The following is a 26,507-nucleotide window of genomic DNA, read 5'->3' as shown; positions in this document are numbered from 1 at the left end:
TTTATTTTTAAAGTTAATATCGTAGATATAGGTTCTAATTGATCCAAAGAAACGTATAGAAAAAGAAATTGTAACTAAGTGGCCCTTACAACTAACATAGTAGAATGTGCAAAACAGTGTTATAAATAAATTGTCCCAGGGTCAGCAAAAGCCGCTCGGGAATTTGCTCTTTTTATGTTAAATAGAGCTTATTTTTACGGCTCGAGAAATCGTCAACATTATTAAATTAGTATGTGCGAACTTAAAATAGCGGTGGCAAAAGTGTTCCCGTTCAAAATCTTATTTAACAAAGAAAGAAAGTGGTTTTCTCGCATCAAAAATTCCAGTTCCTAAAAATTTATTAAACTTCTACTACGATCAGTTTGACTACTACTTCAGTAAGGGGCCGCGGTCGTCCAAGTAAGTAGTTTGAAGAATGTTCTGTCAGAACGAAGAAACGTCAAGTGGAAGCATTATTAACAAGGTTTGGTAGTGCGGAGCTACAATTTGCTTCAAATATCGCAGTTCCGACGACATTAGTAGAGTCAACAGAAGTAAGGAAAGACTTATCTTTGCAGTAAGCAGTGAGTCTTTACTTAGATCTAGACTTATCTGTACGTAAATACAATATTTTAAGGACTGTTGTAAATATTGTACATAATTATACTTTCAATATACAACAAAAATGATTAAAAATAATAACTGTTATCCTTATTATAAAAACTTTGATTGGAGTCACAGCTTTGTGCTGTGCAATTGCTCTTAGAACTGCAGCAAACTATTTTTAAAAGGGAGTCCAGGCGTACAGGCCTTTCATTAACGTTAACTTTTACTGCTGCTAGCTCGTTTGTTACATGAACTTTCAATGTAATACTTTTTGAAAATAAAAGTAGAACCCTTTCTTTAAAATCTCAATCCGACACGTAACAATGAACGTTATAAAAAAAGTTATCTTGGGAACAAAGAGGCGAAGGTACCGTAAAAATAAACTCTATATATTGCAAAAAGAGCGAATTCCCGAACGGTTTTTGCCTGACCCCGGGGCAATTTATTATAACGCTGTATTGCACATCTTGCACTTTGTTAGTTGTAAAGGGCAAATTAATTTCAACTTTTTGAAATTTTTCTTTTTCGATACGTATCTTTGGATCAGTTAGAACCTACGGTAAATATTAACTTTTTGTATTTAAACAATTAGTTGCAAAAAAACGAACGGAACTAATTGACCTGGAGCAACAATTTCATGGTCATCAACATCCATCGATTTTTGCAATAATAATGCTATTTTCGAAAACTGATTTTTCCGAGTTAGACCTTTATTTTACAGTTAATAAATTGGTGAAATATGGCGTTAGGTAACTTAAATTGTAAGTAATTTAAATTTCCCAACTTAGCGTAACTTCTTTCGAGTTACATTTTTGATATCATTCTACATACCCTTCCCCGTCATAAAGTGCAATAAAACGTCTACTAATAATTTTTTTTCAGGTTTTATGATTAATTCGACTGGAGTATTTGGGAAATATACCTAAGCAAAAGATGTATTCATTTTAATATGTCATTAAAACTTCCAGCACTTTCACGAACTAACGGATATTTAATTATTTCCGGAATGTGAATTTCGGTCGTTGCTAGGTAAAGGGGAATTACGGACAAAAGAGGAATTTGGGGGATATATATAAGTCGCTAATCCATCTATACGCGGAAGCATTGTTAAAAATCACAAAATTCCATGTTATCTTCGTGTACAATATTACCGAACAGTGTAAAATGTGGCTTTTACATTTTTTAAGACGGGTATAGTTTTACTAGGAAATAGTTGCAATGTCTTTGACACCTATTTTCAGTATTACGTATTTATTATTTCTTGTTTTATAAACATAATCCTCTAAATATCTTAGTACATATGTTCTGAATACAAACCGTTTGTTTGTAAATTGTAGGATTATGTAAAAACATGAATAATATGCTTTTAAAAGCAAAACGAGTCTTTAAAAGATATTACATAGGTCTTACAAGGAAACTACCCCAACCCGAACACTCCGATTTCCAAGATTTTTATATTTTTATATATACCGGGTAGGAAAGTACCGATGGTCTATCTGAAGTTACGTGAGAGCGATAAAGTAAGCCATAGAAATCCATGTGATAGAGAAGGATGGGTATAGTGAAGGCGTCTAATAGTTACCGCCCATTTCGCCCTTCCACAAATAAGAAGTGGATCTTATTTGTGGAAGGGCGAAACGGGCGGTTACTATGAGAGGCTTTCATTATAGCCATCCTTCTCTATCGCATGGATTTCTATGGCTTACTTTATTGCTCTCACGTAACTTCATATAGACCATCGGTACTTTCCTACCCGGTATATAAAAAATTAAGAAACGCGTATTTTTTTTATCCGTGGAAAAACATATTTAGGGGGTGAAAACCACCCTCAAAGTTCGCCCGCCGAAATAGTTTTTTCTAATCAATATTTTGGAATGAAACAAAATAGAAATTACTTCTTATAAAAAAACAAATGTTTCACAAGTGATTCCGTGTTTGGTTGTTGCTACCCTTATTTGTTAATCCAGGAAAACTATATGTTTTATACATAAAAAATCATATTTGCTCAAAAAGAATTAAAAATATGATTTATGTAAACAAAATTGACAAATTGACAAAATTAAATTGACCTGTTTCGGGGTTTTCTTTAAAATCTCTTTTTAAGGGGCGAATAACCCTCTAGTGTGCGAAAAATATCTGTACGATTAGAATTAACTTTGTAAAATAAAAAGATTTTACTTTTTCTCGAATCATACCAATAATTTTTTCTATTACCCTAAAACGGATTTAAACGTATGTAACTGCCCCTCATGTTCACCCCCAAAAACAGTATTTCCGTGATATCTCGGGTTCTAATCAATATTTTGGAATGAAATAAAAGGAAATGATTTCTATTGTAGAGAACGAATGATTCACAAGCAATCTTCTCTGTAGTCTGTATTTTTTGTGAAAATTTACTAAAATAAAAAATAAGTATACTTTTACCATCTACAAACCGGGGGATGCAATGCTTAATTTAAAACCGTTTTAGACATTTTCCGCACACTAGGGAGTTGTTCACCCCCTAAAAAGAAGAGAACTTAATTTTGTCAATTTGTTTACATAAATCATATTTTTTTTTGAGCAAATATGAATTTATTATATATAAAAAATGATTGAAAAACATACTTTTTCCGAAATAAAAAATAAGGGTTGCAACCCCCAAACACTTGTGAAACATCTGTTTTTTATAAGAAGTAATTTCTATTTCGTTTTATTTCAAAATATATATTAGAACCCGAGCTATCACGGAAATACTGTTTTTGGGGGTGAACAAGAAGGGTAGTTTGCATCCGTTTAAATCCGTTTTAGACCAATAGAAAAAATTATTAGTATGATTAAAAAAAAAGTAAAAACTTTTTATTTTACAATGTTAATTCTAATCGTACAGGCATTTGCACTAGGGGGTTTTCACCCCCTAAAAAGATATTTTAACGAAAACCCCGAAATAGGTCAATTTAATGTCAATTTGTTTACATAATTTAATTTAATTTTATTTTTTTTTGAGCAAATACGAATTTTTTATTTGTTCGAGTTGAGGTAGTTTCCTTGTTAGTATTAGTAGCAAAGTATTACAAATAAAAAAATATTAAGATAAGCGTTTTGCACTGCTCTAGGAACCGATTATTGTCTTTGGGGCAACTATTCGCATACAAATAAACCTTCATATTTACATCATATTTGCACTGCCCATACATTAATATTATATCCGCTAATTACTAATCTGCTTAAGCCTGAAATAAAACAAAGTAAATCAATTTACGGTCGACAGGAGCAAGCAAGACATATCCGCGATCTCGCTGTACAAATACCCACACTGAACATGACCTAGTTACTGCATTGTAGACAGTTGATTATGTGGGACGATGCAGAATCGTCCTAAGTTTCGCGTAATAATTCTTGATTAATTTTCTGGAATTTTTTACACTTCCTGCCGTTCTTGTGACAAAGATTAGCTCAGAAATCAAAGACTTATGTAGGCGATGGGGTGGTATATTAATGTTTAGTACCAAATCGTAACTTTTCAGAGAGGAGACATTGCCAGGAAGCGCCCGCCCAGCGTGGGCCACACCACATTCTTCAGCGAGCACTCCTCCAGCTGCTCAGGAAGGGTGTCCTTCCACAGCGAGCCGGTGACCACCCCCTACTCTTTCCTGGAGCAGCAAACTCTGGGGATTCTAGCCAGTTCCGAGCCTAACATGTCGCCCAAGGGCAATGTCAAGATCAGCATCAACGATTCCGAAGTGTACTATAACCGTGCTTACAGTGAACGGTCTCGGACTAGGAACATCTAGTGCCAAACGACCGGGTACCAGCCGCCCAAGACAAATAGGGAGTATATGTGTTGAGCCTCCTATTTTTGAAACAGGGTTAAAGTACGCAGGTACGGTGATAGGAATAAAGACGAGTTTTAAATTTGTGATTTTTGAGCGGAGGGCTAGTGTTTCTGCATTTTTAAATAATTATTGTATCTGTGATGTTATATGTACCAACATAGGTGTAAAATCTCACGAATTAATTTTTTGTATAATAAATAAAAATGTTTCAATAAACGTAACAGCAGTTTTCAATCATTGCCTTACGATGGGAGTCTGATGTTACTTCACAGTCTGCTCTTAAATCGGCCTTTCCTGCAAAAGATTATTTTGGACAAAGGAAAATATTTCAAACATTTAATAGATGAACTATTTAGGGTTTACTGAATATAATGTTAGCTTTTTTCAAGAGCAATGCTGAATACCTAACGAAAAAAGCGAGATAACATACACCCTGTATGTTATCTCGCTTATTATGTATAGCAAATACAGGGTGTCTCACGGTGTAGGCCCATTATAATTATTTCAGACACTACTTCGATTTGAATTTTGAAAATTTGGGATACTGGGTTTTCGGGCATGCCCTTCTCAACTAAAATAATGGAGTCCATGTACCACTTCCGGTTATACCGGAACTTGCTTATTTTAAATGCAACACCCTATATATTATTGCGATTTTGGATTCTGCGTTTTATTTTAGGTGGACTTTCATGAAGTTTCCTTATTCCTAAAATTAACCGTTTTCGAGATATTTAATTTAAAAAAAAATGGAGAGAAACAGTGACAAGCTATAAACCATGTGTATTTTATAGTAAGAAAGATAAAGCAACAATATTTGTAGGGGGGATAGCTAGACCTCTAAGCTTCCAAGTTTAGTTAACTTCAAACCTTCATAAGTCGGTTCTTTTAAATGAAACATCCTGTATGTCTTTCTATATTCTGACACAATTTTATTCTCTTTAGAACGGTATCAGGGTTCCCTATACCTATCTGTTCTAGTTTTTAAGTTATCTACTATTTTTTGTGTAATCACCTAAAATCATGTAATTTCTTACGTGAATAGCTATGGAATATTTTAGCAAAACATCAAAACAAACAATTAAATTGTCAATTTGTTGTTAGTCTCTTGCAGTGACAGTTTAATTTAGTGTTTATAAGAAATGGAAAACAATACATGTTCAAATGCCGATATTTTAAATTTATTATTCATTCACTGACGTTGGAATTGGATTATAAGCAGAACATGTACAGTTTTTAATGAGACATATCCAAATTTGCCACCAATGAGCAGAAAAGGTTAAGAAGAATTTTAGCAAATCAACTAGAGTATGGTAAGAATGGTAAGAATTTTACCTAAACCAATAACTTCAAATGAAGATAATGTAATAAATGTGCTAGCCTGTTTTATTGTTCATCCAGAATCCTCAACTCGTACCGCAGAGAATGATTTACATTTCAAGAGTATCCATTCACAGGATGCTAAGAACTAATGATATGCATCCATACAAATTTAAGCTACTTTCTGCTCTTCATCCGGGTGACGCCGTGCAACGTGTACAATTTTGTGAAACAATGTTAGTGCGATACCAAGAAGATCTACCATGTTTGCAACATATTATTTGGACAGACGAGTCAAAATTTACGAGAGAAGGTACTTTTAATAGACATAATACTCATTTGTGGTCATCTGAAAATCCTCATGTTATCCGGGAATGAACTTTCAAAATAAATTTAGCGTAAATGTTTTTTGTCCAATTAAAGATAACCAAATTTCTTACCATATCTACGAAGAAAATTTAAATGCCGACAGATATCTCAATATTTTGCAAACGGTTGTGGTAGATTTTCTAGATGATATACCTTTAGACCGACTAAAGAAGAGTTGGTATCAATTAGACGGGGCTCACTGTCACAATCAAATCGATCAACGCTGACTAAAATATTTGAAGGTAGATGGATGAGACGCCTAGGACCATGGAATTGGTCAGTGAGGTCTGCCGACCTCACTCCATTAGATTTTTATGTTTGGGGAGTAATAAAGCAAAACGTTTATTCAACACCCGTTGCTTCAAAAGAGGATTTGATTGCTCGAATACGAAGAGCGTTCCATGAATTGCCTGCAGCTGAAATAGCAAAAGCGGTGACTGATGGTGTTATCTCTAGAATCTACAAGTGCTTCGCTGTTAATGGGGGTCATATTGAACACTTATGACTTTTTAAGTAATTTTTTTTATGTTAGTGCATCATTATTATCAACATACATAATTAAAATTGTGTATTACTATGTATGAAATTGATTTTTTAGAATTCTTCTTAACTTTATTCTGCTCATTGGAGGAAAATTGGGATATGTATTAAAAACTATAAATGTTCAGCTTAGAATCCTATTGCAACGTCTGTGAATAAATAATAATAAATAACTGTTGACAGTTTAGCTGTTTATTTTGAAAATTTGCTAAAAATTCCACAGCTATCCACGCAAGAAATTACATGATTTTAGGTGATTACACAAAAATTTGTAGATAACTTAAAAACTAGAAGAGATAGGTATAGTGTTCAGTATTCGTCAAAATAATCATTTTAATATAATTAATTTTAGCCTTAGTTTAGTCCTATTGCATTCAAAATAACCCGCTGTTCTGTTCAGTTTTATTATTTTCTGTTCAAATTGCGCAACACCGACTTGCGCCTAACACAGTTACAGGAAGACATTTATTTATTTATTTATTTATCACATTTGGAATGCAAACAGGCTTGCTGCCCAAAACTGCATCCACTAATACAATTGTGAACATAGTGTAAACAAAACAAAAAAAAACTAACAGGAAATGGATACATCAGTGAAAAAATGTACAAAAATAAGTAAAAAGTTAATTAAAGGAACTGAATATTCCTAATAAATCTTTTGAAACTGCTGAGAGTAGTATTAAAAATATCAATATTAGAATCGACAAAGTACATATTATAATTAACAGTCATTCTATACAATGGACTATTTAGTCCGAGATTGGTATGTTGGGTTGGTGTGCTAAATAAATTAGTCGTCCTCGTATTTCTAGAAGGAACATGAAAATTCAGTAAAGAAATTAAATAGGGACAGTCTAATAAATTATTCAATAATTTAAATAAAATAATAAAATCAGTGTGAATCCTTTTTTGTTCCAAAGGGACGATATTAAATTGTTGTTTAGTAGCTGATATGTCATCAACATTATAAATACCGTTGACCCTGAGATTAAGGTAACGCACAAATCTGTTCTGAACTCTTTCCAGTCTCAATTTGTATATGTTATAATTCGGACTCCAAATTACACATGCAAAATTAAGTCTGCTATAAACATAGGCATAGTACAAAGATTTAAGAGACTTTTCGTCTCTAAATTCCCTGCACGTCCTGAAAATGAAACCCAACATTCCATTACATTTTCGACAAACATAATCAATATGGTGACCAAAACTCAACCTACTGTCAAATATAACGCCTAAATCTTTTATTTCTGAGACACGCCGAAGCTCCTCATTATTAATCTGGTAATTAAAGATGTAGGGACTAATATTTTTAGTGAATGTAATTGAATGGCACTTATTAATGTTTAAAAATAATTTAAACCTATTACAATATTGCTCAATCCGGTTGATGTCCTGCTGAATACCCTGGCAATCAATTAGAGATGAAACTGCGCGAAAAACTTTCAGATCGTCTGCATAGAGGAGAAACTTAGAGTATTTGATACATTCGGCTAAGTCGTTGATATAAATAAGAAATAAGACTGGTCCAAGATGGGAACCCTGAGGAACACCAGATGTAATGTGGACTGTATTGGAAAAATGACCATTTATTGCAACCATTTGAGATCTGTTATATATATAAGATGTAAACCAACGTAAAAGTTCACCGTGCACACCGATTCCCGCTAACTTAACAATTAATATATTATGATCAATTTTGTCAAAAGCTTTACTGAAATCGGTATACACGGCGTCAACCTGGATTCTCTTGTCCATGGAATTGCGAATATAATCACTATAGCTTAAGAGGTTAGTATCTATGGAACGCTTAGAAAAAAATCCATGTTGTTCAACAATTATAATATTTTTTAGAGATTCAAACAGAGCATCGTAAATTATGGATTCTAGTACTTTACTGAATATGGATAGTTTACTAATACCTCTATAATTCTTCACACAGTTTCTATCTCCGGTGTTCTTATAGATTGGAATGAGATATGCTTTTTTCCACATTGATGGAAATTCCCCTAATGTGAGAGACATATTAAATAAAATGGTTAATGGTACATATAGGGCTGTAGCACAATTTTTAATAAAGTAAGCAGGTATACCATCTGGACCGGCGCCTTTGTTGACATTGATTTTGTTAAGTTTATTAAATACATCCTGTTCAGTTAAATGAATTGAATTGATGTTGACGCTACCAGTATTTAGAAAAGATTTAAAAGGCACCTGATGATAAGGTTCATAAACACTTCGAAAATAGGTTGAAAAAAGGTCACACACACTGGGTCCCATAGCGGTACAATCATTATAATGCATCACATTGGGAATGCCATTGTTACGTTTAAAGTTAGACACAAAATGCCACAGCTTCTTTGGATTTGACCGAACATCCTCCTCACATAGAGTGAAGTATTCTCTTTAAGGTAAATTTTGAACGGGGCTAGCGACTTACCGCAGATTTTCCTGGGTCTTCTCTGTAGCAGACAGAATAATTACGTGTCCAGCTCCATTCAGCTGAAGTTATCAAAACTAATTATAAAAACACAATATTATTCATATAGGGAACCCTGATACCGTTCGAAAGAGAATAAAATTGTGTATCAGAATATAGAAAAACATACAGGGTGTTCCTTTAAAAAAAACGACTTATGAAGGTTTGAAGTTAACTAAACTCGGCATTAAATTTCTAGCAACCTGTATGCAATTAAGCCACTTTGAAAGTATGGATGGGAAGCTTAGGGGTCTAGCTACCTCCCCTATAAATATTGTTGCTTTATCTTCTTACTATAAAATACACATGGTTTGAAGCTAGTCACTTTTCTCTCCATTTTTTTTTTAAATTAAATATCTCGAAAACGGTTAATTTTAGGAATAGGGAAACTTCATAAAAGTCCACCTAAAATAACACGTAGAATCCAAAATTGCAATAATGTATAGGGTGTTCCATTCAAAATAAGCAAGTTCTGGTATAACCGGAAGTGGTACGTGGACGCCATTAATTTAGTTGAGAAGGGCATGCCCGAAAACCCGGTATCTCAAATTTTCAAAATTCAAATCGACGTAGTCTCTGAAATAATTCTAATGGGCCGTCACCGTGAGACACACTGTATTTGCTATACATAATAATTATATTTTACATAGTTTACACACAATACATTTTTGAACGCGTACGCATCTTTACCTGAATTTGACGCGTAATATATCTCCGATGTCCGAGGTCTGTAGGTTCGCAGTGTGTACAACAACTGCTGATCTGCTACTCGATTATTAGCATTGTTGCCACATTTACAGAGTGTGTACGCGTTCATTAAATATAATTTAAAACTACTTAAATATTATATTTCTAAGTTGTTAATTAGTCAATATGTACGCTATGTGCATATTGAGTAGATTTCTCTGCTATATAGATAATGTTTATCGCAAATAATTTCAATAGAATTTAATTTCTTCAAGTTAGCAGCAGGCTCTAGCCCCATAAGAAAAGCATAGGACCCCCCCCCCCTGCGATCCTCACTCCCCTCGGAACCCGATAAACTCCCTTAATAGCTGAACTATTTAAGATTTACTGAATAACGATAACTTTGTTATGACGTTTGGCTTTTTTCAAGAGCAGTGGTGAACAACAAAGAAAAAGCTAAAAAAAGGAAAACCTAAAAAACGAGTTAACATATTTAAATCTATCTTCTTTGATGATATCGATTTTAGTTTTAATGGCGCAATATACCTCCAAAGTTTTTTGAATAAATTTCTTTTGTAGAAAATACACTTTCATGGAAATCAGGTTCTTAAAACTGTGCAATATTTATTGTTACTTCAACCTCACTCACTGATCTTATCCTAAATTAAAATGTTTTTGATTAATACTCTAAATACCTTAACTTAAATTCAATATAATCTACAAAGTTTGCTTCCTCGGCACACTAATGAAAATTTGATTGAAAGGCATTTTAGTAAATTGTGAATGTATTATTAAAAATTTTCTATGCATCAGCATCATTTTAGGATGAATAAATTGCTGATGTTGTGCCAATATCTACCAAGACTTTTGTACGTTACTATTTTACTAAAAAACTTAAATAAAGGATGTCCTAAAAGTAATGTAGGACTTGAATTGTGCTTCATTTTCATTCCGAAGATTTGCAGCATTGTGCAGGGTTACATGTTGTAGTAAATGGAGTGCCACACGACAGATGAGCGAGTTAAAATTGTGAAAATTCATTAGCTTTGTTCGTTGTTCGTGCAGCAGTCAGAAACTATCAGCAACTATATAACACATACGTGATAGATCAAAAACGTTTGCACAGCGATAATCCATGACTCCTGACTAAAAATTTGATGTTCACAGAACATAATAAGAGTTGTGGACTGGTTTCCAACCAACAAAATAATCCGCTGACTCCCAACAAATTTTTGGCTTTGGACATGCGCACTCTTCACAAGATAACATAATTAATCATTTTAATGCGTTTAATTGAAACTTACCTTAAATATAGAAAGTGTATACGTATAAATATAAAGACAATATAAAACCGAAGTGACAAACAGACGATGTTCAAAATGAGTCGCAAACATAAATGAAATAAATAAATATTTATAGGATATGGTTATTCAGTCATGATTCACTTCAGCATTTTAATCTGTTCGCAGAGCACAAAATTTGAAATCGGTTGGAAAGCAGTTTGATGCCGCACATGAAAAATTGATAATCGGTTAGATTTGCATTCTGCGAACAAAAAAACAAAAAAGAGCGTAAAATCCACACCATATTGTCACTCTTTGGGTGTACAGTGGTCGTTCATGACGTGAATGACCCGAGGTTTGCACAGCTCCACAAAAAAAATCGAGAAAATTACCCTTGAAGTCTGAGTATGTCTATCATGTTTTCCGAGTCGCTGAATCTAAATTCCATTTAACCCCATCACGTAAAGATTTTTCATAACCTCAAAAAATGGGCCCAAAAACGCAATAAATCCTCTATCCATTGACCACTCAATCCTAGTAACCCCAAAACCCCCTAATTCCTTAATCCCTTAAACCCCATAACCTCAAAATGCCATAACCCCAACATCCCAGAACCCGGTAAGAAAGAGTCTTATGCGCGTTGAAGCCCTGAAATACATTATGTTCAAGCCATTGAGCCTTAAACCTATACCAACGAATATAGAACCTCTTATAGAAGAACGCTCAAGGTTGGAAATTGTGGATGAAATCTTGGGGAACGTGTATAGCATGTTATAGGTTTCTCCTGTGTAATCTTGGCAGACAGCTATAGTCTATAGGCTCTACGTGCATTTCAATTTCGTCCCTGACTTGTAGCCTATGAGCGTTCTTCTATAAGAGGTCTATATTCGTTGCCTATATTCTTTAATAACCCCATAACTCCATAACCTCATAACCCAGTAAAGAATAGCCCTATGGACGACCTCTTATGAATCAAATCTTCGGATATCATTGCTATTCGTGTGACGAAAGGGGAACACTCTTTCAAAAAGCAACCCGAAAAGGGAGAGGCATGGGGACCTCACTTTAATAAAACACCCCGAAAAGTGTGAGGTAGGGGAACACACGTTAATAAAACACCCCAAAGGGAATAGAAGCCTACAACGTCCTCGTCGCTGTTCCTGAGTTCGGCAAAAAGTAGCCCCCCTCAACGACAGTCTCTTTCTTACCAGGTTATGGGGTTTCGGAGTTATAGGGTTATTGAAGAATGTGGGTTTAAGTCTCAAGAAATATGCATGGCTCGAACATACTGTGTTTCAGGGCTTCAACGCGCATAAGTCTCTTTCTTACCGGGTACTGGGGTTTTGGGGTTATGACAGTTTGAGGTTATGGGGTTAAGGAGTTTAAGGTTTAAGGGATTAAGGGTTATTGGGATTGAGTGGTCAATGTATACAGGATTTATTGCGTTTTTGGGTATATTTTTTGAAGTTATGAAAAATCCTGACGTGATAGGGTTAAATCGACCCCGAATTTGAATTCAGCGAACCCGAAAACATATGATAGACATAGTCAGATTGTAGGTGTAATTTTCTCATTTTTTTTTGTGGAGCTGTGTTGTCTACGCCACAAATTCGACAGTTATGCTTGTTCACTTACTAAGAACACAAAACAAAAAAAAAACAAAGAACGCAACAACAAAATCACCGTTTACTCATTAATTGTCCAACGTCCAATCGACGAACGTCCGATGCATTAAATGGTCGTCTGATTTCAATTCCTGGGAATCTTGAATGGATGCAGATGGATCTTTTGTTAAAATCCGCTGCATTGTGCGTTTTGAAATCTTTAACTGCAATGAGCGACGCACACTGAGGCATTTTGTAGTTAGTAGTCCCAAAAATGCATGAGTCTATAAAAATTGTCCAAAATGGAATTTTTTAAAATCCTTTTTTTTTTGAGGATTTCCTAAGAGATATTAACCTATCTTTCAAATTTGCTTTGGCTACTATTGATGAGATTCATACCATTCTTAATAGTATCAAAACGGATGCATTTGGTGTTGATAATATATCTCCCACTATATTAAAATACTGTAGTCCATTTATTGATCCATATGTTACTTATATAATTAATTGCTGTATTGAGAAATAATACTTTCCTTGTCTGTGGAAAAAGGCAATCGGCTTGCCGATACCAAAAAAAAAAATAATCCAGAATAATTAGTATATTACCTGCCCTTTCCAAAAATTTTTAAAGATTGTTATATAATCAAATTTATATTGATTTCACTTATGTTTAAGGCATAAAGCAATATCTTACACAAAAAATTAAAATGTTCAATTCAATTTCTATAAATTTAGAGCAATTTTTTTCTCTTAGGAAATCCCTAAAGAAAAGTTTAAAAAATAAATCCATTTTGGACAATTTTTATAATGTGCGACGTCGCACTGAGGTTACGGGATTTTTCACTATCACTCATTTTAGCAATATTTTTGGCTGAACTGCCGAGACCGGCCACTTTTTTAATATCTGCAGCCGAACCTGTTTGTTCAAAGGCAACTAATCTTTTCACAGTTGTTGTTCCATTCAGGGCATTCCTTCTACCGATAATTCCACGTAATTTGCGCGCAGTCTCAGCTACACACTCTCCGTAATTGTAATGAATTTTCACAATCCTCATTCGAATGGCGCTCCATTTTGTCTAACCGTAACGTGTTTACCACACTTGTGACCCTACACAAAGCTGCCAACTCTTCGGAACGAAAATGGAGCATAATTTAAATCATTGCGTTACTTTTGGGACACCCTTTATCTTGGATATGAGATATACTTTCAATAATTACATGAATTACTTAAGATATTATCTACCAGTGCTAAACTTAATGGTCCGTTAGACGTTTTTAGTTTATAAAGGTACAAGCATAGCACTTTATTCTAATTCTAATACAAAAAGCAAAGTAAGGGATACAGATGAACAAACAGCCATTATACTAATGGATTTAACAAAATATTGGAACAAAGAATGAGGGTAGCTGTGGATATATAATCTTTTACTTTCTTAAACATATGAGAGAAATATTAGAAACTTTTAATCTTATAATTTTTAAAAAAATATATTAATTTTTAAAAATGTTTATAAAAGCTTATCCCTTTATGAATAAAATATTAATTAAATAACGGTAGGTAACTATTTAATAATACGTATTGCTACAAAAGTAAGAAAATATTTGTGTCTTATTTTTTGACAAAGTCCTTTTATTTCATAACTCATAACACACTTGGTCTATAAGCTTGTGGAGGCTCCTTACAAAAAAGATTTTTTCTGCAAAACTGTTAAAAGTGGGCTTTTTAATTGTCATTTTTGATGTTAAAAATGTCATTTTTTAACACGCGTGTCAACAAATGACATTTTTAACATCAAAAATAACAATAAAAAAGCCCACTTTTAACAGTTTTGTAAAAAAAAATAGTGTATGATATACGTGTTAAAAGTGATTTTATTTTGTTCGTGAAGTTAAAAAACTCGCTACGCTCGTTTTTTAATCATCATCACTCACAAAATAAAATCTTACTTTTAACACGTATATCATAAATAGCTATTTTGTAAAACTGTCATTAAAAATTACATTTTTAATTCACGTACCACTTCCGGTTATACCGGAAGTCGCCATCAACTTGATTATTTTAAATGGAACACCCTATATATTACTCCAATTTTGGATTCTACGTGTTATTTTAGGTGGACTTTTATGAAGTTTACCTATTAATTTATTTAATTTAAAAAAAAAATGGAGAGAAATATTTTTAATTATTAAATATCTCGAAAACGGTTAATTTTAGGAATAGGAAAACGGAATAATAAAATAATATTAGCAAATAAAGTAAGTAATTAAGTAACGAGTCCTACAACAATAATTGTCCAAAACTAAGTCCTTCCGCATAGATTTTTAACATCTTCTAGTATATTTATAGAGGAACTTACCATGAGGAGATTACAATGTTCCTCTATTCTTTGCCACAATTTGTCTCGTGTTTATAAGCCCAACAAAGACTACAGCTTCAGAAATAAATAAACAAAACTAGTTATAAAATATTAAAACGAGGTCATCGTAAAGGTTACTAACTGATAATGCAAACAATATAATTTTTGTTGATAGATTTTACGCAAATATGAGTAGGTGGAGTAAACTTACTATTATGGTTGCCAAGTAAGTAAATTATCTCCTAAACGTCTGCTACCATTAAAAAATACCAAGAATTAATTTTCATTCATTAATTTAATTTAACATTATTTCTACAAAAAACTGAGTGGCGTATTTTTTTCTTGGAAAACCGGAGCGACACCTTCAGTATCACGCCACTGGTTAGTGCCACGAGACTAATATTACATTCAATAAAAGGTGAATATATAATTACGTGAATACGCTTTAATAAATTTCAGTCAAATTGTTCAGCGTAATATGAAGATATGACCGAAAATATATTAGTTTTTGGAAACTTGAACACCCTGTATCTCGAATACCACGACTCTCAGGAAAAAGCTTATAGAGCAATCTCTACTTATTTTTTGTCAACTAATCTATTCCTGCAATTTCTGTATTTAAAGTGAAATCACCCTGTATATTATGACCTAAATTTGTAAATATAAATGTAAGTGCTTATGTATTTTTTGCGACTTAAATATCTCAGAAATGATTGAGCTTTCTAGGTATATTTATAAAGCAAATGTTTGAACTGTTCTCAATAATAACAGTCTTTTATTGAAACTGCAGAATCATTGCTAGAAAGAACGATTCTCAAAATTACATTTTCCAACTAAACCTTTACCGAGATTGAACCAAGTTAGAAAGATTGTATCTACTTAGAAACAGTAAATAAAGCTTTCATAATCTTTTGTGGATATATCCATATTCCATTACAAAGAGTGGTAATGATAGCAGGCTTTCTGAAAACGTTATCCACAATTTTTACGTAGTATATGCTAATATGTCAGTCTCTAATTATCCTTTGCGCTTCATGTGAAAATCCATTTAAACCTCCTGCTTTCATCCTTAATTAAATTTAAAGGACACCTACCTCAGAATCCTCAGATTAATGTGACATTACTTGAAAATTGTGTTAGTGCTCGCCTCGTACAGAATGCCCTTTTCTATCAAATCCGCTAAAATAACTTCATTGAAAAAAATTGAAATTTAGGACGTTGAATGTGCCCTAGGTATACCTTCTTAATAGCATAAATTCAGGGACTGATAGAGTTTAAAAAAAATATTACAATTTGTTCCTATGAACCATGGGTGTATCGTTTTCCGTTTTCAAGATACAGGGCGTTGAAAATAATTTTTTAGAATCTACTTTCGGTCCTATCTTCCACAAAATTCGACCGAATGAACTGAAATTTTGTTATGTGTGGTTTCTGGGGATGCTAAATGCTCTGGAGTGGCGTTCAGTGCAGAACTCCGCGGGAACATTTTAGATCGAAATTTTTTCGAGGTTAATCTTTTTACCCTTATTGTCACTTGCTGTATTGGCAAATTTTATTCTAAACAAAAAAGATGCTCTTGTAAGAAGTGCTAAAATTTGCCCGTTTTCGAGAAAAACCAGGTATAATGCGCCAAAGTCAAGCAGCTAATATCCCAAATTGTTGTTTTTTGTTTCAAGTAGGCTTGTGTCAAATGAACGTGTTATGTGCATTATCAGAACAAGTTTTTAATTTTAATTTTTCTTCGTGTAATAAGAAATTTCTACTTGCTACGGTATGAATAATGGTAAAAATAATTCAAACTCGGAATATACCGATATATTGCTGACTTTAGGCGAATGTTCAGTGAACAGTTTTGCTGCTGTCGATATTCGGAAAAAATTCCTGGTCGCAGATTACCAAATACATTTTTGGCCATTGAAAGACGATGCTGGGAGGCAGACTCGTTTAAGCCAAAAAAAGTAAATTCGGAACGACCAAGAACTACAAGGACTGCTGAAAAAGAGGAACAAATATTAGAATGGTATTTTAGGAGTCCTTAGTAAGTATCAAAAAATTATCACAAAGAGCAAACTTGTCCGTGTGTGGTACTAAATTTTAAAAGAGCAACAGTTACACCCATATTATTATACAAAAGTGCAAGAGTTATTACCATTATTGTTAATTGCTGGAAGAAAGACAAAATTAAAATCCGAATTTTCTACGATCTATCCTTCGTACGGACGAAGCGACTTTCACTCGAACAGGAAGAAAATCCTAGGGCCAAAGAGGAGTCCCATTTTCAACATTCATTTAAAGTAAATGTTTGGGCTGCCACGATGGGGAATCAGTTAATAGCATATCACATTCTGGATAGTAATTTAAATGGCACCAAGTATTTAGATTTTTTTAGAAATAGTCTGTTCGAAATTATTGAAGATGATATTCCACTATTAGTACGAAATAATTTCATGCATAATGGCGCTCCACCACATTTTACTCGAGTATGCAGAGAATGGCTTCATGAAAATTTTCTTGAGCGATGGATTGGTCGAGGTGCAGACACTCCAATTCACTGGCCTTCAGACCCCTTGATTATGTAGTTTCGAACTATGCCAAACAAAAAGTATATGAAACAGAAATAAATTCAACAGAACATCCGTGATAAAAGATTGTTCAATTCAAAACCTTTGAAATATACATTGTTTTCATTACAAAAAAGCATTCGTTTTTGTATTTGTGAAAATGGAGGACATTTCGAATACTTATTCTGATTTTATTTTTCTTAAATTTTAATTTTCTGTTAGTAATAATTAGTTATTCTTGTTGTTTTTCTTTTTTTCAATTGTATTCAGTATGTGTTAAACTTTTCCAGAAATAAACTATTACTTTTTATCATTACTATTAAAAGAATAACTTTAATTTGAAGTTTTGTTAATGAAACTAATAGTAATAGTAACTAGGTGCCAAAGCCTACTTGAAATAAAAAACAACAATTTGGGATACTAGTAGTATGCTTGACTTTGGCACATTATGCCTGTGTTTTCACGAAAACGGGAAAATTTTAGCACTTCTTACAAGAGAAAATAAAATTTGCCATAACAGCAAGTGACAAAAGGGGCAAAAAGATTAACCTCAAAAAAATTAGGACCTAAAATATTCCCGCGGAGTTCTGCACCGAACGCCCTGTATGATATAGGTAGCCAAAAATTAATAACTCCAGAGCATTTACCATCCCCAGAAACCCCACATAACAAAATTTCAGTTCATTTGGTCGAATTTTGTGGAAGACAGGACCGAAACTAGATTCTAAAAAATTATTTTCAACGCCCTGTATCTTGAAAACGGAAAAAGATGCGCCCATGGTTCATAGGACCAAATTGTAACAATTTTGGAAATTCTATCAGGCCCCGAATTTATGCTAGTGTTTTTCACAACACCGTGTATATACAGGGTGGTCCAGATTTTAATAGACAAACTTCGGGAAAGTACTAAACAACAAAAATTAACATCACTTTGCTCTATGAACATAGGCGCAAAATGCCACCGTTTATAGAGGTACAGGGCGTTGAAATTATCAAAAATAAAACAATTTTTTTAAATATCTGCTAAACTGCTTCATCAAATGTATCCAAACTTGGTACACATTTTTTTTCGAATATTTCTCCTAGTTCTGTATGCAGACAGTCTAAATTCAAAAACCAGTGGCGGAGAAACAAGGACGTTGTTTCCTTATTTAGAGTAAAACTTCTATGCCAATGAATTAATTGGTAATATGAATACATTTTATAACGGTCTGAAATATTCTAGATATTTTAAAAAATTGTTTTATTTTTGTTAATTTCAACGCCCTGTATCTCGTAAACGGCGGCTTTCTTCGCTTATGTTCATAGAGCAAAGTGATGTTAATTTTTGTTGTTTAATAGTTTCCCGAAGTTTGTCTATTAAATATGGACCACCCTGTATACAGGGTGTTTCGCATAAGAGCCGACACAGACATGTAGGGCATGTAGGAGAACCCAAAATATAGTGATTTAATGCAACGTTTCTTTATAATAAGTTGCATCCCTAAGAAGTTATAGATAGGCCTTGAAAGTGGGGTTTCAAATTTCGAAACAAAATCAAAATCTCAGTTATAATTGAACTTAGAAAACCTAAGTTTGGTACACAGTGTGAGTGTACCAAGATCATTAATCGACAGTGAGTAGAGTTCAATTGAAGCATTTTAAAGGGTTGATAAGAGATGATGCACTATTAAAATGTGACAGAATTTTTAACCTGTTGGCGGACTTAATAAATGATTGTTTTATTTTATAGGGAATTTAATTCTAACGCTTCTCTTACTCTTGTCAGTTTTCAAAAAACGTTGTCGTTTTCAACAAAAACACGAATAACTAATAATACGTAGGTATTGTAGCTGTGATAAGTGATGATGCACCACTAAAATGTGATAGAATTTTTTAAATTATTACTTTATTTTATGGGGAATTTAATCTAAAACTTTTCTTACTCTTGTTAGTTTTCAACAAAAACACGAATAACTAATAATAGATACGTATTGTAGCTGTTATTTAAAATCATCGAAAATTCAAAAGTTGGCTATGAATTTAAACGTCAAACTTAACGATCAGGAAAAAAGTTGGAATAAGAATAATTCAACATTAAAACAAACAACTTAAACAACAGAAATAACATATATTTGCACTGATAAATTATAGAAATTGTTCCAAATGATCACCGTTTTCTTTTAGGTATTTTATTCTGAACCGAAAATTACTAAAAGTAAATCATCAAAATTGACGTTTAAATTCATTTTGTGATATTGATATATTCTTTGCAACAGATGATGTAACACAATGAGGGTTTTCGTCCGACCAATAACGAACATTATGCCTACTTTAAATGTAAAAATACAAAATTCCAAAAATTTAATTTCAACGTTTTTTTCTTGAAAATGAATAAGTAACGATTTTTTATTTTTTTCTACGGATTCAAAGTCAGTATCAAAAGAGCTTTCAAACTTCATATTAAAATGTTCGGGTGGAAAGTTTTATATGGGACACCCTGTATAAATATGTTTTATTATGTTCACATCGTTTGAGTCATTTCTTTCTCCGGTGTTTTTGTGACTAAAAAACACAAAATAAACGTAGAAAGAAAGAAATAACTTAAGTCATTAAGTCATTTTAATCAAGAACTCGGAAGAGAATAGAAAACTACTATGTCCACGTCGTTGTTCCTAGATAAGATAAAAGTATTAGTACAGATAACAATTTCCCAGTTATTCGAAATTAGCAAAATGAATAAACTTTTTTAGCGACGAATTTCGAGTATTTACATAAAACGTTGCATTTTTTATTTCAAACACAATACAGGGTCGTATACATAGGTCCTCAGTAGGAGAAATTGAAAAAAAATTAATTTTGTTGATTTTTGAAAGTTTCAAGTTAAAAAAACACCCGTTATATCTGTCGTTGTCGAACGGATAAAATCATCTCTTCGGCAAGCGCTTGTTAATAACCATTTCTCACCTGGGACTTCAAATATGAATTTTTCGGTGTGTAACCAGCAGTTTTACGTAAGTTCGTATTCACATTCATATTTTCTTTTATAGCTAGTAAGTTCCTTCATCACTGAAAATCTCTATAAAGTCGACACTTTTCATAAAATAGTTTTTTCGGGTAAATAAACTACAACTTTTCTTTGTTTGTACCAGTCACAAAACTACCAGTACAGATTTCCGTATCTTTCTTTAGACTTCTGTGGAAGTATATTATTTTTGATGCCTGTGAAATAGTATTTCATTGGCAATCTCATCTGAATAGTCTTCTGAGGGGCACATTTTTAATAAAAATGTAAATGTCAAAGCAATGCCAAATGTGGAACACGATTGAAGATGGTCACGATCTGCAGACTGAAGGAATACTGAGAAGAGTGCATTTTAATTTTGTGTGCAAAATTAATTTATGTATTATAGAAAATGGTGGGCATATTGAACAGTTCTTATGAGAGAACAATCTATTACAAATTATTTTGTCTCTGTTATCAAATAAATTACCTTCGAAATCGAGTTTTAATCGAGAATACATCAGTAAATAAAGATGTAATAAAAATCATTAATTAACCAAAAACTACTACAATTACAAAAAAAATTTACAAGATTGAAAAATATAAGGCATGAGATAATAGAAGTTGTAGCACAACCCCCAACAAAATGATGTACAGATTAATTCAAAAGTGGGCGAATTTTTCTCACTTCTATTAATCCAATTACTCCAATTACTCTGTCATAAAATGATATCTTTATAAATACTAGACGATTCAAAATTATTTGCAGAAAACTATTTTTTTGTTAACTGTGCTCTCTAGCAACTAAACGAAGCAGTTTAGCACAGAGGTAAGTTTAGTTATATCTGCTTATTTTAATCGCAGGAAACTGTTATAGCTCCATGTACACGAAATATTTGGTCACTCTGTATAGTTAACGTTTGTAGTTATTAAAATAAATCACTTTTGATCTGCGAATTACCTTATGTTGTTTTAAGCTCCACTTTTATAGTCACCCTTATTGCTTCATTTACATCAAAATGCGTTGTAATAAAACCCGACTGTTTATTACCATTGAAAGGAATATTACAAACCTTATTTACATATTTCAGCCCATCTGTTTCTTTCTCTGTGCACAAATAAGCCATTTTTTATGTCTGAGATTATTTACTTCCATAAAAGGTGTCTCAAAAACATGTAAAGTACCTGGCTGCGGTTTCGGTTTTGGTGGTGACGGTTAGTAACGTTACTTGTGGTCGCCCCCGGTATACTACCAACTCTAAACTGAATCTTAATTCGCAATTTCGAATTATAATTTACAATATTGATTGACGTCACTGACGTCCCGGTTTGGACGCCTAATTTTGTGACGACCCTCGACTACTAGTTTCTCGGCGGCGGTGGTTGGCAGCCGGCGGTGGTGAGTGACGTCACAGGGACGTACTCCGGATTAAATCTTTTTGTTCGGTTTTGTCTCGGGCGCCAGTTTCCCTATCTTTTACGTAGGGGAAACTCCACGTGAAACCTACCCTCGGTTTAGAGTAAGTACTCGGGATAGCTGCAGTGAAGAAAGTTTAATTCCAGGGGTCTGTTATTTCTCTTAATTTTAATCAAAGTAGTTCTCTGAGTGTAGTTTTATTTTCCTTTCAAAACAAACGGTCAGTGTAGGTCACAAAAAGATAAGAAGACCCTTTTTTTGCTGGTCGGAATTTTATCAAACTTGTCGGCGTTAAGAATTAATACAAACTGGAATTATATTTATATTAGATTTATTTTCTATTAATAAGGCGTACGGAAACAAACAAACAAAAGTAAAATAGATTCTAATTACAATTATTATCACTAACTAAAACTAGGAATATACAATTAATCTACAAGCGGTGTGGATGAAATAAAATGGGTTAGAGCAATTATTATTACGACGGATTTAAAATGCCGATTCGGTTTTCCGGTGCTGTGAATAAATACGAATTAGCACCTAGTCAAAAATCAGGACTCAAAAATCGGTACGGTACAAAAACGGAGTCTTTGGCGTTTGGTTTATTTAATAAACAATCTAAGACTTTAAGAAACGGTACGCCAGAATAATATTCGGTTTTAAATTTCGGTCGGTGCTAGAAAGGGAAAAATAAGGTTAATAAATTAGAGCAATAAATAATCAATAAATAAATTGTCCCCATTGGTTCTGAAACAGAAAAATAATTACGGGTTACTCTAATTCTACAAATAAATGTCGGCGGCAGTTTCAAGCAAAAGCGACGGAAATTAAGCGAAAATGCGACCAGCCAGGAGAAAAAGCCAAGCAAACAAGCATAAATAAGCAAACGGTAGTCAGGAAAAATGATGTTGTTGGTGAACAAGAGGCAAAGTCTGGACGAGGTGCGAGTTCAAATGAGGGGCGGCCGACAGACTTCTCCCGGAAGCGGTGGGGTGCCCAGCCAAACTTCGAGGGTCTATCCGTCTTTGCACAGCCGACACACAACGTCTTCTACTGGCCCACTGGCGGTGGGTGGCCCAGCCAAACCAGCAGTTTCGGTTATTGTGCCTTAACAGCGTTTATCAAGCTTGGGCGGTGGGATACCCAGCCAAACCTCCGCCGACAACGCCGTGGTCGTACTGTCTTGCCAAAGTTCAAAACGGCCAGACTTGTACCATAGCAGGACAAGGACATACAATTTGCTTACTTATTCCGGACGGTTGCTTCTGGCGGCTAACTTCTTGGGTCGGGTGGCGGTCTCTGGTCGGTGTTCAGGTCCTCGGGGTGGTCCTCAGGTTGGCGTTGGAGTTCTTCGAGTTCTGGCAGCGAACTCCTTGGGTCGGGTGGCGGTCTCTGGTCGGTGTTCAGGTCCTCGGGGTGGTCCTCAGGTTGGCGTTGGAGTTCTTCGAGTTCTGGCAGCGAACTGAGGATTTTAGTCCAGGATCGTTGGTTTTATTGCTTCAATCCCCCATTGACTAGGCAGGAGTCGTGGTGGGATTATGCGCGCGGCCCTCGACAAAGTGGGGCAAATGGACGGTTTGGCTCGACTCGCGGGTTAATTGCTCTCACCCAATTAACTAATTAATAAATATATGGCCAACGGCCTTGCATAAAACTTGAAATTAATACAGGTTCATTACAAACAAATATATCAAAATCTCTTTGAGAAAAGACAGGTTCCTAGTTTGGATAAAATGCAATACTTTTTAAATTTTTCAAAGTATATTACAATTTTTAAAATCATTTTAAGATACTTCATATTCATCTAATAAATATTTGACCAGTTTTGAATAGAAGCATTTCGCAGGAAACACACAAAAAAGTTGTCTGTACTTTTCATGCGACATAATATGTTATCCGTAGTATTTTTGCCTCCTGATCACGAATCCGGTGTCAGAATTGAGCTATCACATTACAGGAATTTCCTAACCTCAAAAAACAGGTCAAAAATAGCAAAAATTCACGAAAGTGCTAGGAAAAATACAAAAAATTTTTTTTCTATATTCAAACATTCATTTATATGTTTAAGACCCCGCCGAACGTAAATACGCGGTCAGAATTGATGGTCAATTAAGGCCAGATATCACGAATTTTCAAAAAATAATAGATTCGCACCAAATTTGGTATACGGGGGTTTTCGGGGTTGCTGGTTACGGATCCGAGGTCAATTTTACAAAATTCAAAATGGCGGATCCAAGATGGCCGACCAAATTTCCAAAAAATAACACATTCGCGTCAAATTTGGTATACGGGGGTTTTTGGCGTCGCTGATTCGAGGTCAGAATTGCAAAATCATTTTGTAATATTTTTGTTTACTTCTGATCCCGGATATTTTTCACTTTTTCGTGAATTTTTGCTATTTTTGACCTGTTTTTTGAGGTTAGGATGTTCCTGTGATGTGATAGCTCAATTCTGACATCGGATTCGTGATCTGGAGGTAAAAATACTTCGGATAACATAATATGTCGCATGAAAAGTACAGACAACTTTTTTTTGTGTGGCTGTATAATTTTAAGTCATCCTGATTTTACATCGGGACGATTATGCAGGGTAGAAAATTGACTCTTCCTTGGTGGTAACACAACAATTAAAAAAATTACTGGTAAATCTATAGGGTATAACCTAACGAACGTTACATACTTCAATGGTATAATCTAGAAGCCAAATAGTTTCGATTTAACCAAACTTGCTTAAACGAAAAATGTGGCAAAAAAAGTTATAGAGTATTTCTTGTTTTCTCCTTAACTCAGAACCTAGTTAACCGATTTGAGCATAATTTTCTGTTGCTTAGTTTCCCTTCTTGAAGTATGCAGTGGTTATGATTCTATTAAATTAAATCATACGTACGTACGTTTTTTGTACGTTTAAATCTTTACAAGCAACTATCAGAAATAGGTAGAGAATTTTATTCTACACAAAACTGTATACCTATCAAGTCGAAATTATGTTCAACTGAGCAAATCATAGAAAACATTTGTTAACACATATTATTTGGAAATAACTACGTATCTATAACAATATGTCAATTTCGATAATTCACTGTCAAGTTTGTACTTTGCAAAAGTTTGTATCTGAGAATGCCTCGTTACAATGAATTTACGAATTATGAAATGAGAGACATGATAGTGGTATATGTGCAGGAACATTTTAGTGGACGCGCTGCTAAGGCAACAAATTGTTATGATATTTTGAGTTGAAACGTTAAATAAGCAAAAAACATAACGTAATTTTGAAATTTTGACATATTCACGTGAAAAAAGTAGAGAAAACTGACAACAGCGATGTGGAATACTAAATATGAGAAAATGAAGGATAAAGTTTAGTTATAGTATAAGTTTACAGCATAAAAAGGCAAAATCGTTAAATGAATTAATCAGTCATTAAAATAAAGTAAATAATGTAAATTTTTGAACTAAATAGGCTGTAAAAGGCAACTATATATCGTAGAAAAGTTAAAATTTACATTAAAGTACAATTTTGTAGTCATATGTCATATTAGAGCATTGGTTAGGGGAAAATTGAAAAATATTAAAAATTTTGACAGGTAGATCCACGGAGAGAGAAGGCAAACAGGATATCTAAACAATGATGAAAATAGAAATGGAGAAAATAGAGAGAACAGATATGATAATAATCAAGCAAACGGAAATTATGGTAATCGGTTCAACAGATTTGAAAGGAGACAGGATAACACTACTGCCCATAAATGCAAATTATGGGAGTTTACGATTCCATTTTTACAAAATCCGGCTTCGTCCGTAAAGAGAATTGAACCGATAAAATTTGCATTGTTGTAGTACCTATCTAAAAGCCAGTTTGAAAATTACATCTTCCGCGGAAAGTGTACAGGAAAAAGTGCATGGACTGTATGCGGTAGGGATGCTCTTTAAGAATTCTAAGAACAGTAGACTTTGGGCAATTGAACTGGGCAGTCAATTATACAATATCCGGACATTTTTTGAAGAATCTGCTTCTACGACATTCAGGATATCTTCTTCAGAGACCTCACCGCGATTGATTTGATTTCCCCAATTGTGTCTGGCTTCGGCAAACGTTCCTAAAATTATTAACAGTATTTTAATTTTAAATATTACCAACTCAAAAGTACGCTAATGCAAGAAACAAATAAATTCTAATTTATACCTGTCTCTCTTAAACGCTGATCCACTCTTTCAAAAGTTTTCCTGTCAGGATTTGGAAATCGTTCCTCATAAAGCCTTCTGGCTTCTAAGGCATAACATGATGCAAGTCCATACAATAAATGCATGTTGGCATATTCAGCAAACGTAAATTCCATTACGACAAATAAAATAAATCTGTTCATCATTAGGCGGATCAATGTTCTTTAAAGAATTAATGAAAGATCTGTTTAAATCATTAACATTCTTTAAATATTCGGGAGACATACATTTCTTGCTGATAGTGTTTGATGTCCTTAATTCCCACTATTTATCTCTGTTGTTTGAGTTTA

At 33.7% G+C, this 26,507-nt stretch overlaps 1 protein-coding gene across 1 annotated transcript in view; it reads left to right on the top strand.

Annotated features, from left to right (window-relative positions):
- The window catches only part of LOC108914364, a 134,713-nt gene extending 130,355 nt beyond the window's left edge, over nucleotides 1-4,358 (top strand). The window contains exon 6 of the mRNA XM_018720173.1: nucleotides 4,092-4,358. Within this exon, the coding sequence (XP_018575689.1) occupies nucleotides 4,092-4,358 (267 nt within the window). The remainder of the gene's footprint in view (nucleotides 1-4,091) is intronic.
- Nucleotides 4,359-26,507: the final 22,149 nt, after the last annotated feature.

Source organism: Anoplophora glabripennis, unplaced genomic scaffold (genome assembly GCF_000390285.2).
Source record: "Anoplophora glabripennis isolate ALB-LARVAE unplaced genomic scaffold, Agla_2.0 scaffold720, whole genome shotgun sequence".
NCBI lineage: Eukaryota > Metazoa > Arthropoda > Insecta > Coleoptera > Cerambycidae > Anoplophora > Anoplophora glabripennis.
This window is presented reverse-complemented; position numbering and strand designations above follow the sequence as displayed.